At 34.4% G+C, this 16,303-nt stretch overlaps 1 protein-coding gene across 15 annotated transcripts in view; it reads left to right on the top strand.

Moving 5' to 3' along the window:
- The window catches only part of UTRN (utrophin), a 483,718-nt gene that overhangs the window by 348,086 nt on the left and 119,329 nt on the right, over window positions 1-16,303 (top strand). For all 15 annotated transcript variants that reach the window (XM_036906868.2, XM_036906866.2, XM_057489131.1 and 12 more), the window contains one exon: window positions 6,237-6,393. In XM_036906868.2, the coding sequence (XP_036762763.2) occupies window positions 6,237-6,393 (157 nt within the window). The remainder of the gene's footprint in view (window positions 1-6,236; window positions 6,394-16,303) is intronic.

Raw genomic sequence — 16,303 nt, 5'->3', positions numbered from 1 at the left:
AGAGTATAATTTTCCCATTTTCCTCACCTGGCAGCCAGTGGAAATATTCTGATATTTAACAACTATGGACACCAAACAACCAGAATGCTAGCAATAAACTTCATATGGTACCTGCAGACACAGGCTGAACAGAGGCTCTGCCGCACAGGGATAAGAGGGAAAGTTGGCAGCTTTTTTGCTCTTTGTTAGGTATTGCTTCTCTGTCTCTCACCAGTTTCCCCTTAGAAGCGAATGCACCCATTAATCTACCCTCTCACCATCTTATTCCTAGTTCCTCTTCATCTGTAGGACACTCTTCTATTTTACTCATTGATTGAACATCTGACTGCTTTTATGCTCCAGCTTTTCCTCAGCTGTCATCCATGGTGTTGCTATCCATTTTGATAACTTGTCATATTTTGACTTTTCCACATTTCTTTTTACTTTATATAAGTCTTTATCCCTATTCTAAGTACTGTAGACCTGGCCTTACCTCAATTAATGTCCCATGCTGTCTTGGTATCCCTGAGATGCCCAATCTCCAGGAGACCAAGGACACATTGTTCTCCGGAGCACATGTCCTGTTTTACTGCATTCCACCTGGCCATGTGCATCTCAATGCCATTGGTTTTGCCATGTTATAGAAAAGCCCTCTGTATCAAATCAGAACTGCTGTTTACAATTGCAATTCATGTTGTTTACATCACCAGTAACTGAACACTCCTCCACATTCAAGTTACAGATCTCATGAAGAGGATACTTTCCTTCATTAGCTTATTAGATACCAGGACCATTTATATACTATTATCTAACTTTATAGTTTTTTCATGCATATATAGTTCATTTATAATATTCCAACTAGATTGTTTAAAAAAGCATTTCCTCTAATATTTTCAGCTGTGGAACTCTTAGCTTCACATATTTTTAAAATTTCTTCTTGAACCTGCCTGAACCCTTTCTCCTAATCTTTAGTTGCTGAAGCCCTTCCTCTTTTCAGACTCTATCAATCCCTTAGATTCCATTTCAGTAATGTCAGGACCACACATTTTCTCTCCCGCTTTGAATTTCCTGTCTACTTTCCAGTCTCTGACACTCTGATGATCATACTCTATCTCCTGCTCTTAATTTTGGGCTTCCTAGTGTTGCAAAGAAAATGAAAAATGATAACATTTCTTCTACTATAACTTGACCCTTTCTGCTTAGAATTGGCATTACAATTCTGAACGACTTTCTTTCATATTCACCACCATCTCTATTTTTTAAAGATTGTAATTCTTCTTTAGCTTCCAAAACCTCTCCCAAACCTCCCTCTCTGCATGTGGCCTTGCTTCATTCTTTTCTGAGAGTGAGGCCATCTGATAGACATCCCTTCAGTATCAAATTGTGCTTTAATTATGCTGACATTGACGTTTCATGGCAGGTAGGATTTGCTCTAATTTATCATCATTTTTAGAAAAAAGGTCTGCCAGAGATCATAATGACAGCCAATATTTATTGAACATTCATGTGCCAGACCTACATTAACTACTTTGTAGGAATGAGACCTCCTTTGACCATGGCGTGGTCACTGGACTATATAATAATATGTGGCTCAACACCTTGGGTTAATATCTTAAGTATTATTTTGCAATCTTTCTGGATAACTTTGATTAGACATGTTAAATATTGACATATAACATGCCAAAATTCTTTTGTAATCAAAAACAATATATACAAGTATATATTTCACTCAAATTGATATGAGAAGATAGCTAATGATTGAAACTTCAACTAGAAGATAGGCTCTTAGGAACTTTGCCAATATCTTTTATTCCATGGAAAAATGTGAATTGGAAATATTCTACTGAATTCAGTAATGTGAATGACATGGTTTAAATTTTTATGTTACATTTATTTGTTCAGATTATGTTAATTACATATCCACTTATCGGCTTAATGATGTTTAATACAGATCTTTATGAACATATGGTTTCCAAGACCAGTGAAATTGCCAAATCTAATGAAAAGAGAGTTCAAGATAAAATTCTATCTTCCCTTTCATTTATAAGCCTCTTAAAAATTCAGGGCACTTTTTAAAAAGCCCTTAGAGTAGATTAACCTTTAACATCATTATTACACCTAATATTATCACATTTTACAATGCCATTGATAATGCTTTTAACCTTAGCTAGTTGATTTTGCTAACCATGTTGTAAAACTACTAAAATTTCCTTTTCTCAGACCTAATGAGGAAGATTCTGCTGCTTTTCTCTTTATTGTTCCCCTCTGGTTCAGCACTTTCTGGTAGAACTTTCTGCAGTGATGGAGATGTTCTGCATCTGCACTGTTCAGACTAGTAGTCACTGGTCCTGTGTGGCATGTTGGGCACTTGGAATGTGGCTAGTGCAATTGATGAACTGAATTGAAAATTTTATTTATTTTTCTTAACTGAAAATCTAAACTGACATCACCACATGTTGCTGGTAACTGTCATGCTGAAAGCACAGCATGGTGGTCTTTGACAGCCCAGGCTGAATTCTGAGGGTTTCACTTTTTTTTTCTCCTAGGAGGTCTCAGTTCCCTTTTTAGGAGCAAGAATAATCACCTTTTAATGTTACTGGTGATCCTTGCTCTAATAAAAGTATTTTCCTTCATTATAAATCAATTTATAATTCACGGGTTTTGCGATACACTAAAAAGAAATGTCACTTACAGTAAGAATGCCAAATTGGACATTTAATTCTGATCATTCCTTACCCAAGAAGGGCGATGGTATATTTTTGCTCCTCTTAATTTGGACCATTATATTCTTTGGTAGACCTACTTAACAAATGTATCTTTGCTTGTCTACAAATATATCTGTCAGTTTCTCTCTGCCCTCTTAAACACTCCCAGGAGGACAGACATGTCGTGGAAAGAGCTTAGTCTTTCGTTTGGATTCCAAATGCTCACCATGGCTTCCTGAGTAAATTTGTTCCTTCTCTGAGCTGTTGTTTCCTCAGAGAGCTGTTGTAGGTTTTCCTATCTCAGAGTGTATTTGGTTTGTCTTTCTCTTAACTTGACCCTAACTAAAACTTTCTATTTCTTAAACAGTGTAGTGCCGGATGTCAGAGCAGGTGCTCATAGATGTTTGTTTGTATTGGATAAATGAAAAACTGTATTTTATTTCTGTAAACACCCCTCCTTACTCACACTGCTCTCTTTTTCAACATCTGTACACTGAGAGAAGGAAGAAAAACTTGGAAAAAAATGGAAAGGTAGAGGCTCTTGGTGATTTAAAATAGATGTTAATACATAGTTCCTTTTCTATACTTTAATGATGAGAGGTACCTTTTTTATGGAGCTCTACCTTCTAACAATTTTTCACATTATACGTTTTTAAAAATAATTGGTCACTTAAAAATGTTTAGAGAGTTGTAATCTAAAAAGAGTTAACTCTGTAGTAGTCATCATCCTAGGCTGTTAATAGATTCAATCGAAATATTTTTTGCTTTACACATGCCAGGTGCCCAAAGAATGAACTGAAACAGGTGAGAGTTAGGATAGTAGTGAGTACCCACAAATATGTTAGATAACAGGCTTATAAATGTGTTAGATAAAGAAATGTTTTAAATGAAGATTCTGAAAACATGATTGATAACTGGCTGTCTACAGTCCTGGGTAAATGGAAGCTTGAGTAAAATTGAGAAAGTACTATACCAAACACAAATAGAAGGGTTCTTCTTGCAAAGCATTTAACCCAGTACTAAAGAAAAGGCTTTCATCTTAAATGATGAAAGAATTAAATTGAAACTGGAATAGTGAATGCTACTATGGAAGCATGCATTATTTGGGCATATGGTAGTAATCCACTAAACACATAGTTATTATCTATTGGAGAATAACCACAACAGATTTTTCCAGGCAAAGATTCTGCCAGATCAGCTGGCTTTTTGCTATGGGAAAAGAAAGATGCAGAGAAACACATATGCCAATATTATCTTTTTTATTTTAAAGTCCCTGCAGTATCTCTCCTAAAAAAAGAATTGCCTTTATATAAATAGTCCTTCAGGTGCTGAATGATGTAGATTTCTGTGATCAGTTTCATTATTTATGTACAGTCAAAAGAGTTAATGCATTGGAAAAGACTTTTGCATGCTCTTCAATACAATGAGTGTGTGTAACTGGATTTCAAAGGAATTAAATATCTAGTTTAGTTACTGATGATAGAGTTAAACTACAGACATAGAAGAAGCAGGATCAAATAATCTAAAATAAGAGGTTAGGGTACATGCATAAGTGTTTTGCACAAGAGACACTAAAGTACTTCTTGACTGACTAAGGGCCTCTGATCTGTCCATTTTTTTCCCCCTGCATTTAAAAATACTGAAAAGAAGTTACAATAGCTCAGTCAAGTATACTTATGGCAAAATGGTTTGTTAACTAGCAGAGAGATTTTTCAGTTAATATTATTGAAATTATTTAGTTCTGCTCTGTGACAAGTAAAATGATTGTTTATCAGGGATAGGTAATTACATATTTGGCCTAAAATTAGTAAATAGGAACACAGAAAAGCTTGTGCTCAAGCAGATTCCAGATCTTATTAAAACACAGTTTTGTATAATAAGGTCAATGATAGTACCTGTAGAATGAAGAGGAAAAGATTTTAAATGTAGGAGAATAAAATAAATTTTTTTAACTATACAATTCTCAGAGAATTATAAAATACTTCAAACTGCTTTCTGTATTTATAAATTACCTTTTAATTACTTCCTACCTAGCTTTATATATATATAAAATGTTAGAGTTTGAGTGGTTATATTTGCTGGCTGACAGTGGGACTATAAATAGATTGCAGGACAACTGGCCTTTTGTATGTTACCGAATACTGGTTCACAGTATTTTAGAGGTATGAAGAACTTCACTTCTTTTCTTTTAGCCAAGAATATTGGCTGATAGACAATGGTCATAATTTTATGAAGTATAGATGAACTATATGAACTGGAGATAGATTTATAATTGTACTTTTGAAAACATTATGAACTTTGAAACAAAGACTTATGATATCATGTGATATCTGTTACTGTGTGTACTGCCTAATGTGATCCATTGGGAAATGCTTGTTTGAGTTAAGTATGTCTGTCTGTCTCAGCCTTACAGCTCCTGATCTGAAAGGTCAAGGTAATTCTGTTTCACACAGCTGAACATTTAAATCTACACTCATAGCCTGTCCACTAAGGTGGTGCAGGATTGAGCGAACGCTGATTCCTTGAGTCTCTGGAGTTGTTTCTGACTTTTCAAATCCAGCCCATGCAGTGTGGGCTTGAGGCTGGATATGTGGGCTTTCTCAAAGGCCCAAATGTGTGCTTTTATTCACATTTCTGCTTGCAAGGGCCTTTGCTCTTATTGGAACCTTAGTCACATAAACAAGTATTTCCTAAACATGGCTCTCTGATTTTGAAGTTCATAATTTAAGAATCTTAGGTTACTTTTCTGCAGTAAAGCCAGAAATTATTATTGAAACACAGACCTTACCTTTAAATTAGAGTATGAAGTACTGCAGTCAAGGCCTCTGACTCTGTTGCCTTTTATTCATAATGGACATTTGTCACTTGACATCACTCAGCCTTAAGCCAAGTACTGTTCTGTCCCAGCAGGGCCTAATTGTCTTCCAACTTTTTGAGGTAAATGTTGATAATGTTCTGCTTTCAGTGATTTATTTGATTGGATGAGAAATCAAGTAATTAGTAATTTCCTTTCCTTTTTTGAAAGGAAAAGTAACATAGCTCTGTTGTACATACTCCATGAGTACATAAATACCTAAAAACTGTTCACTACATTCTCACTAACCACATTTAGTTTGTATCTTTCTAAACATTTTATATGCACATAAATGCTTTCTTTCCCTCTCTATCCCTTTCTTCATGCATGTGGATGAAATGACAAAAAAATTATATGTGAATGTACATATATACTGTACATAAACCACTGAAACTTGCTTTTATAATTTTTACATATATTGCGGACATCCTTTTTGAAAGCTTCATATTTATGCCTTTGGGGTGTAGAGGGGTACATTTGATAGTTTGTTAGGTTTTCCCAACATATCTGAATACTCTAGCTTATTAAAAATAACTCCTTCTTGCAGGAAATGCATACAAATATTTTTACAAAGAGTCACCTCTTTCATGGACGTGAACATTCATTGGTCATACAAGATTATTCCTCCAAGGGAAGGCACATAATTTTTTTTAACACAGTTCAAACTTCTAAACATAGTCAGTGTTATCTCTCAACAGGGCACATTTGGAGGCCAGTGCTGAGAAGTGGAACAGGTTGCTGACGTCTTTAGAAGAACTGATCAAATGGCTGAATATGAAAGATGAAGAACTTAAAAAACAAATGCCTATTGGAGGGGATGTCCCAGCTTTACAGCTCCAATATGATCATTGTAAAGTAAGTTGACACATATGGTGGGTACTTTTTAAAATTCATTTTGATTTTGGTGAAGGAAGCGCTCAAAATAAAATTCTAGATAAATGTCTGAGTTGAATCAACTATCACAGGTTTTTTTCTCCCCTGCCCCTGCTTCTTGTCAGTATTGAGGCACTTAATTTAAATTGCATGCATTGCTTCCATTTGTTTCAAATTACTTCTTTTCTTCATATTTAACTGGTTTCCTTTCTAACATTACAGGTATTTAAAGCATAATACAGCTTTTAGCTTATCATGAATTTTATCTACCTTTCTAATGATTTAAAAATATTAATATATGGGTATTTTTTTTACTACAAGTGAATTTTAAATTCAGAAATCATAGAGTCACAAAGAATTGTGAATTATCTTGTTTATCACATGAAAGTGAAAAATATAAGGACTTTTATAGTAAAAACATGGAATAGATTTAAGTCTTAAAGCAAATGAAGACCATGGTATTTAAAATCATTCTATATGTTTTGTTTTTCTGAACTTAGAACTTTTATTTAGTTTTTTTCCTTCTCATCTTTCTTTCTCTATGCAAATTTGTACTTTTACTCTGATAAGATGTGCTGAAATGTTATCAACTGAAGTTAGTAGCAAGAAGTAAGATTTTTTTTTCTTCTGGGGAAGAACTTAAAAAACAATCTCAGGGAAAAGGGGACACAGTGACACAGGCCACAGAGGCTATGGTTTTCTGGGCATATTTGAGGAATAGCTTGGATACCAGTGTGGTTGAAACAGTTTAGTCAAATAGAGATACAGGAGATGAGGCCAGGATGGGAAAGGGGGGGATTCAAATCACACAGGTCCTTAAAAGTCCTTTGTAAGGGCTTTGGGTTTTACTCTGAATGAGATAGAAATCCATGGAAAGTTCTGATAATTCCACTGCTCTGCTCTGACTCACATTGCATAGTAATTACTGGTTGAATTAGGAAGAAGAGAATGCAGAGAAGTTCAGGAATGTATTTCAATAATCCAAGTAGGGGATAATGGTGACTTGGATGAGAGTGTAACAGTGGAGATAGTAAGAAGTAACTGGCTACTGAAAATATTTGGAAGAACCAACAGGATTTGTTGATGGGTTGGACATGTGGGACATAAGAGAAGAAGAGATACAGTGTCAGGAGTTTGGACAAAATCAGGTTTTTGGACAAAGTAAATGAAAAAATGGACATACCATTCAAAGATAAGGGAAAAACTGCTATATAATCAAATGGGGAGGAAATTCAAGAGTTTTTTTATGTTTTAAGCTTAAGATATTTATTAGGCAGTTTATGGAGTTTATGAACAGTTGTATTTATTGTTCAGGACAATATCCAGTGTCTTTTTGTGATAGTGAAGTACACAAGTGGAGTGGAGAGCAAGGTCTGTAGGGAAGAACAGGTCAAGGAGCTGAGAGGCTGGGCTCTAGGGGAAGGACCATCTGTGTGGATAATAGAATCTCCATGACCATGAGAGAGAGCCTGACATCAAAATGATGGTTATGACAAGGGAGGGTCATGGTGCTATAGTCTGGGGTTCTAACATAAGAATAATGTAGGTCTTCTCAGGAGTTCCCACCTAACAGTCTGTAATTCTTTAACTTTCTGAGTCATATATTAGACAGTTTTTATGAATAGCACCAATTGAATTTCTGAGTGTGAGACAGGGTTGTTTCTCATCTCATTGCTGTATCCTTACTGGATCTAATCCTTTGTAGAAGCTCATATGATTTCTAAATTCTATAATATAACACTTTATCATGGCCTGTCAGAGTCTACCTTCCAGTTTATCAATGATCCAAAACGACGGGCTTTGTTAATATTATACATTATTAATGTTAAAAAAGCTTATTTTTAACTTAGAACTAAGAAGCTAAGATGCTAGGAGAAGTCAATTATGTAATAAGGTTTAAAGTTTGTGGAGGTGTGTGTTAGTTTGCTAGCGCCACCAAAGCAAAGCACTGTGGGCTGCGTGCCTTAAACAACAGAAATTTATTTTCACAATTCTGGAGGCTAGAAGTCTGAGATTATGGTGTTGGCCAGGTTGGTTACTTCTGAGGCCTCTCCTTGGTTGTAGATGGCCATCTTCTCCCTGTGTCTTCACGTGGTCTTCCCTCTGAGTATTGGTGTCTTCAAACTGCTCAGAAGCTCAGAATACCCTCTTTTAAGGACATCAGTCATATTAGATGAGACCCTCAGTAATGACGTCACTTTAATTTCCTTACCTCTTTAGAGATCCTATCTCCAAATATAGTCCTATTCTGTCAAAAGCAACCTTCTTTCTTAATTGCCAAGAGTAATTTTCTAATCATTGTGCATTATTACAGTGACTACTGTGTATTAATACAATCAGGATAATATTTCAAGAGGTGACACCTACTTATAATTAACACTTTCTTACTGAACTTCACCAGCCATAATCGGAGTAGTCTAACTGTAGTTGAACCTCAACCTTGCCAATGTTCTAACCTAAACATAATTCTCTAATTTAACTTCAATCTTTTCTTAAAAGAAAAATCCCCTTGGATGTGTATGTGGTTATGCTGCAGGGCAGCTTTTTCTTTCTTTAGAGATGTGTTTTTCCCCTACCTTCAGATTCTTCCTATTAGGGAAAATTGTGTGTGTGTGTGTGTGTGTATGCATGTGTGTATACAGCTCAGAAGTATGAGTTAATTAGAACTGAAAGAGGCCCAAGAAATAATTTGTCCCATCCCCTTATTTATAGTGAAAGAAAACAAGAGGCTTGGTGTGTTTTGATGAAATCTGAGTTTTCATCCTTCCCTCCTTCTTTCACTTTGAACAAATACCATTTGCCCACTCCATGTCTGGCAGCTTCTAAGATATCAGGGAGACACTGGTACAGAAAACAGACACAGCCCCGGTCTGCAGTTAGGGGAGCCTGTTTGCCCTTCTCAAACTTACAGTTCCTAATTCTTTTCTGTGCTGTGAGAAATCATTTTAGAGGATTGTGACTGGGCTGTGAACTGCACATTGATATCCCAAATGTCTTGTCTTTATAACCATCTGTTTTTCTAACCCCTAACTTTGATCCCTTGATTATAATTCAAGCATGCTTTCAGTTCATGTACACATTTATTTCTGATCTTTCTTCTTTAAGGGATTATAGAACTCTTCAAACACAGCATTGTGATGAAACTTTACAGAGAAGACAAAATTATCTTTAAACTTAATTTTTTCAGATATATGTTCAGCATTAAATTTATACCCTTTTCTTTTAGTTTTGTCTATTATGGATTCTGGTTTTTTTTCTGACTATGGTATTTTAGGTCTTTAATTATAATAAAGTTTTAAAATATATTTTTTAACTTTAATGAACTCTTGCCATATAGCTTAAAAGTACATAATTAGAATCAATCAAAATTAACCTTTAAATGGGTTGATACTAATATTAGACAAGGTATTTTATTTCCTTAAATTTGTCACAAAGAGAAATAGGCTCAAGAAATAGATTGATTTGTATTTGATTTCTGACTCATTCTCTCATCTTACAGGTAGCTGTCAGAGTTACTTTATTTTGAACAACACAGTACTATTTAGGGAAGTTGAATTAATTTGATATAATCTCTCAATGCTAAATTAAAGTGTCTGGAGATTACCAGATGGAATTCTTTTTTTAAGGACACAAAGAAATTTAACACTGACTTCTTAACTGTTGCAGGAAATATGATCTCAGAAATATAAGTCCTGAATGCCATTGTACACAAGTCTTTTAAAGATCAAGTTTTAAAAAGCAATAACATACGTCTTTCTGTTGTGGACAAGACATATACAAATCCACAAGATGCATCTAAAAACCATCTGTGCTGATGATGCACAAATTAGCACTTAAGTTTTATGTTAAAATTTCCAGTGACATTATTTGCAAAGTAACAAAGCTATGTCTTCATATCTTAGGTCGATGTGGGGTTACTGTGTGCTAGAAAAACCAGTAAGTGAAGAAGCTGTTCCCAAGGATGTTAAACACTGATGTTACAAAGTCGTGTGGAGAATTTGAATGAAATAATTATGTCACTACCTGACCACCTATACCCTTAGCAATTTATATATTCATTGAAATTTTTTTTGGCTCTTCTCATTTGGATAGTGGTATATTATCCTCTCTTCTGAGGTACCTTATCTTTGGCCTTCCTCTACAGATTTACTGAATTTAGCAGGTGGGCTTAGATAGACCTTTCTTCAGTCCCCACCCCCTGCACTCTCTAACTCTGTGATCTAGGCTTGGGGTACATCGTCCAATCTCTTCAGTCCTATTTGTGACCATCAGTATATATAAGCCATGTAGCATAGTACATATAATTAGTACTCAAGCAATAGCTGTTAGTTATTCTTCAAACAAGAACATGCATTTTCTAGTATATTTTCAATTTTAGTCGCTCCACATTTGCATTTTTGTATTTTTCCTTAGATTAATGATCTTTGGGCATTGTAAGTTTTAATATCATAACTTACATTTATTATTTTACCCTACTGATGGCTCAAATGAAAATTTAGACTACTCAGGAAATGGGATGAAGTCATTGAAACAATATTTTTGAAAATTTATATGGGAGCCTAGAATTTATATATGAGTGTAGAGACTGGAAGATGATTTATTTCTTGATCTTAATAAAAGAAAAGAGCTTATTATGGAAAGGCCAGCCCCATAAGTCCTATGTCCATGTACTGCCCTTTGTTAACTTAAAGGTTAATAAGCAAATTATAAATGCTTAACTATGAATCTAATTATATTTAAAGACAATATTTGAATGTTATCATAATTTATAAGGAACAAAATTAATATACATTATCTTATGTTTTCATTTGCACGACTTTGGCCTGGGTCCAGCCTGTTTTCACGGTCACAGATAACTATGTAAGAGACTCTGGTATCTCAGATTTATATGCCCACTCACCTTGGATACTTAGTATTGGTTTATGGAAACCCATATATTCCCAAATTCTTCTGGTACCTACCTGTATTTCCATATTCTAGTCCTTTATATGAGCATCAGTGATTTAATGCCGCTTTTCCATAACCATTCTTGATAATGGTAGTACCAATCACTTCATCATCCATCTATCCACCCATCCATCCATTCATCCATCCACCCATCCACCCACACTATTCACTGAATGTCTTGTGTTGAAGCAATGTTGAATATACAAAGGGCAATAAGGCACAATCTCTGTACTTCAGTGACATATTTTAATAATTCTCATTCCTGAAAGTTATGCTTGTGGCCATATCTGAAAGGAATATTATGTATACCTTAAATGTCTAAGGAATGGTTCTGAGACTTCCACTTAGCAGGTTCTGTGTGATCATACTTGAGAGCACCTTGTCTGTTCAAAGACCTAGCAATTAGAGATAAAATCTAAAAAAAAAAAACCACCAACATAAAGGCCCCCAAACACAGCAGGCATTCTATAGACCAGAAACAAAGCAGAAAATCAAATGGTTAGTAGGGTTGATACTGCTGGAAAAATTTAGCAGTCTCGGGGCTGAGAAGGCAGCAAGCCCTATTGCAACGTCTCTGCTCACAGTCTCTCTCTTACACATTGAAATGAGGTATTCACAGCTTGGCATCTTTTCCTTCTGTAATGTAGATGTGCAAGGAACTGAGAATATGCAACATCAATGTATTTTGGGTCCTTAATTAAATGCTTATCCTTCTTGGATGTTTTAACCAGTGACTCAGAGCATAGATGGGTTTTCATCACAATAATAATAAGTTCTTTATTCAGTGCTTTACTAACGCATACACATAGGCAGACTAATTAAATAACAATAAAAATAACATAGCAAAAGGATCTGATGGTAAAGTGTTTGGCATGATGCATGGCAGACAGTAAACAATGGCTGATATTCTTCCCAAAATTGCTGGGAGTCTGTGTTGATAGTTTTGATCATTTTAGTTTCATTTAAAACTGGCTAGAGTTTATGAATTGTTTTAATGAAATAAAATCATATTAATACCTATTATTTGCCATCTAACACAGCCCAGCACAACTAGCTCCCCATTACTCTCTAGGAATAACCTGTTAAATTAGACAGGAGTCACTAACAGTCTTTGTAAGTATTAGTTTGTAAATAACACAGCACTATTTTTCTTGTGTAGGTATATGTTTATTTCCCTCAAATATCAAAATAAATTACTACATTAAAATATATAGTTTTCATTACAATTCAATTTAAAATTTTTTTTAAATTTATTTTTAAATATTTTTTATTGAAGTACAGTTGATATGCAATGTTATATTGGTTTTGAGTATACAACATAGTGATGACAGTTATCTACATTAATTAAATTCTCATCATAACCAGTGTAATTACTGCCTGTCGTATAGAAAGGCATTACAGAACTATTGACTATATTCTCTATGCTGTACTTTCATTCCCATGATTAATTGATATTATGATTGAGATTTTGTCTCTCTTTATCCCCTTCACATAATTTATCCACCCACCCTAATCCCTCCCCTGGTAACCACCAGTCACTTATCAGTGTCTATGAATCTATTGCTGTATTGTTCATTTTCTTTTGTTTTGTTTTTAGATTGCACAAATAAGTGAAATCATGTGGTATTTACTTTGGCTATTTGGGGCTCCATATAAATTTTAGGATTATTTGCTATAGTTCATTGAAAAATGCCATTGGAATTTTGATAGGGATTACATTGAATCTGTAAATTGTTTTGGGCAGGATGGTCATGCCATTTTGGCAATATAGTACTTCATATCCATGAGCATGGGATAGATTTTCATTTATTTGTGTCTTCTTTAATTTCTTTCATCAGTGTTTTATAGTTTTCAGAGTACAGGTCTTTCACCTCCTTGGTTAGGTTTATTCCTAGGTATTTTATTCTTTTTGATACAATTGTAAATGGAGTTTTCTTGATTTCTTTTTCTGCTAGTTTGTTGTCAGTATATAGGAATGCAACAAATTTCTGTATATTGATTTTGTATACTGTGACTTTGCTAAATCTAGTTATTAGTTCTTCGAGTTTTTTGGTGGAGTCTTTAGGGTTTTTTATATATAGTATCATGTCATCTGCAAATAGTGACAGTTTTACTTCTTTCTTACCAATCTGAATGCCTTTGATCTCTGTTTCTTGTCTGATTGCCATGGCTAGGGTTTCCAGTACTATGTTGAATAAAAGTGATGAGAGTGGGTGTCCTTGTTTTGCTCCTGATTCTAGAGGAAAAGCTTTCAGCTTTTTGCCATTAACTATGATATTACCTGTCGGTTGTTTGTATCTAGCCTTTATTGTGTTGAGGTGTGTTCCCTCTATAACTATTTTATTGAGAGGTTTTATCATGAATGGATGTTGAATTTTAGAATGCTTTTTCAGCATCGATTGAGATGACATATGGTTTTTATCCTTATTGCTAATGTGGTGTGTCATATTGATTGATTTATAAAACTTACAAATATTATATCCCTGTAATAAATCCCACTTGGTCATGAGGGATGATCCTTTTGATGAATTTTTAAATTAAGTTTGCTAATATTTTGCTGAGGATTTTTGCATCTGTGTTCATCAGGGATACTGGTGCATAATTTTCTTTTCTTTTGTAGTGTCTTTGGTTTTGGAGTAGAATGAAGCTGACCTCCTCATAGAGTAAGTTCGGAAGTATTCCCTCCTCTTCTACTTTTTGGAATACTTTATAAAGGATGGGTATTAGCTCTTCTTTAAATGCTTGGTAGAATTCAGCTGTGAAGCCATCTGGTTTTGGACTTTCATTTACTGGGAGTTTTTTGATTACCAATTCAATTTTTTTCTGGTAATTGGTCTGTTCAGATTTTCTGTTTATTCCTTGGAAGATTTTACATTTCTAGGAATTTGTCCATTTCTTCTAGGTTTCCAGTTTTTGTCATATATTTTTTTGTAGAATTCTCATAATTACAGTTTTTTGAATTTCTGTGTTGTCAGTTGTAACTTCTTTTTTTGTTTCTGATTTTTTTTATTTGTGTCTCTTTTTCTTCATATGTCTGAATAGGGGTTTGTCTTATTTTGTTTACTTTCTTGAAGAACTAGCTCTTGGTTTCTCATTGATTTTTTTCCTATTGTTTTCTTATTCGCAATTTTATTTATTTATGTTCTGATCTTTATTATATCCCTCCTTCTACTAACTTTGGGTTTCATTTGTTCTTTTTCTAGTTCCTTTAGTTGTGTGTTTAGATTGTTTATTTGGGATTGTTCTTGTTTCTGGAGGTAGGCCTGTATTGCTATGTACTTCCCTCTTAGAACTGCTTTTGTGCTTTTGCTGCATATTTGAACCATTATGTTTCTGTTTTCATTTGGCTCCATGTATTGTTTGACTTCCTGGTTTATCCGTCAATTATTTAGAAGCATGTTGTTTAGCCTCCGTGTGTTCATGGGGTTTTTTTTTGTTTTTTTCATGTAATTGATATCTAGTTTCATACTGTTGTGATCTGAAAAGATACTTGATACAATTTCAATCTTTAGAAATGATTGAAACTTTTTTTGTGTCCTAATATGTGATCTATTCTGGAGAATGTTCCATGTGCACTTGAGAAAAATGTGTATCCTACTTCTTTTGGGTGGGATGTTCTGTATATATCTGTTAAGTCCATTTGGTCTAGTATGTCATTCAACACTATTGTTTCCTTATTAATTTTCTGTCTGGATGAGCTATCCCTTGATGTAGGTGGAGTATTGAAAATCCCCTAATATGATTTTGTTGCTGTCTATTTCTCCTTTTAAGTCTTAGTATTTGCTTTATATAGCTAGCTACTCCTATGTTGGTTATATAGATATTTACAGTTGTTATATCCTCTTTTGGACTGATCCCAGTATGTAGTGTCCTTTGTCTCTGGTTACTTTCTTTCTTTTGAAGTCTATTTTGTATGATAGAAGCACTGCTTATCCTCCCTTTTTCTCCCTTTTATTTGCACAAAATATCTTTTTCCATCCCTTCACTTTCAGTCTATGTATCTTTAGGTCTGAGATGTTTCTTTATCCATTCTGTCCCCTGTGTCTTTTGATTGTTGCATTTTGTCCATTTACATTTAAGGTAATTATTGATTGGTATGTACTTATTGCCCTTTTATTGTTTTCTGGTTGTTTTCTGTAGTTCTCTTCTTCTCTTAGACTCTTGTTATTTGGTAGTTTTCTTCAGTGTTATGCTTGGATTCTTTTTTTTTTTGTATTTTTTGTGTGTTTCCATTATAGGCTTTAGGTTTGTGGTTACTATAAGTTTCATAGACAGTTTCCTAAATATGTAACAGACTACATTAAGTTGGTGGTCACTCTGTTTTGAACACAATGTAAAAATGCTGTTTTATCTTCTTCCTCTTCCACACTTTATATATAAGATGGCATAATCTACATCTTTTGTTATAGTTGATTTTACTACCTTTATTTTTTTTAATTCATACTTTTAAAGTACGTGATCTACTATTTTTACTTTAGGTTTACTTAAACTGATGAAAAATATTTAGGCTTAAGAATATTTCCATCTATAGAAGTCCCTTTAACATACCCTATAAGGCTGGATTAGTGGTGGTGAATTCTCATAACCTTCATTTATTTGGGGAACTTTTAATCTCTCCTTCAATTCTGAGTGATAACCTTGCTGGGTAGAAAATTCTTGGTTTTATGTTCTTCCCTTTCAGTATTTTGAATATTTTATGCCACTCCCTTCTGCTGAGAAATCTGCTGATAGCCTTGTGGAGTTTCCCTTATAAGTGACTGCCTCTCGCTGCTTTTAAGAGTCTCTCTTTATCTTTAATCTTTGCCATTGTAATTACTATATGTCTTGGTATTATCTTCCCTGGCGTTCATCTTATTAGGGGCTGTCTGTGTTTCCAGGACCTGGATGTCTATTTCCTTCCCCAGACTGGGGAAGTTTTCAGCTATTAGTTCTTCAAAGACACTTT

The sequence above is a fragment of the Manis pentadactyla genome, chromosome 12, assembly GCF_030020395.1.
Source record: "Manis pentadactyla isolate mManPen7 chromosome 12, mManPen7.hap1, whole genome shotgun sequence".
In the NCBI taxonomy this organism is placed as follows: domain Eukaryota; kingdom Metazoa; phylum Chordata; class Mammalia; order Pholidota; family Manidae; genus Manis; species Manis pentadactyla.
The sequence above is the reverse complement of the archived record's forward strand: the minus strand, read 5'-3'. Positions and strand labels throughout refer to the sequence as shown.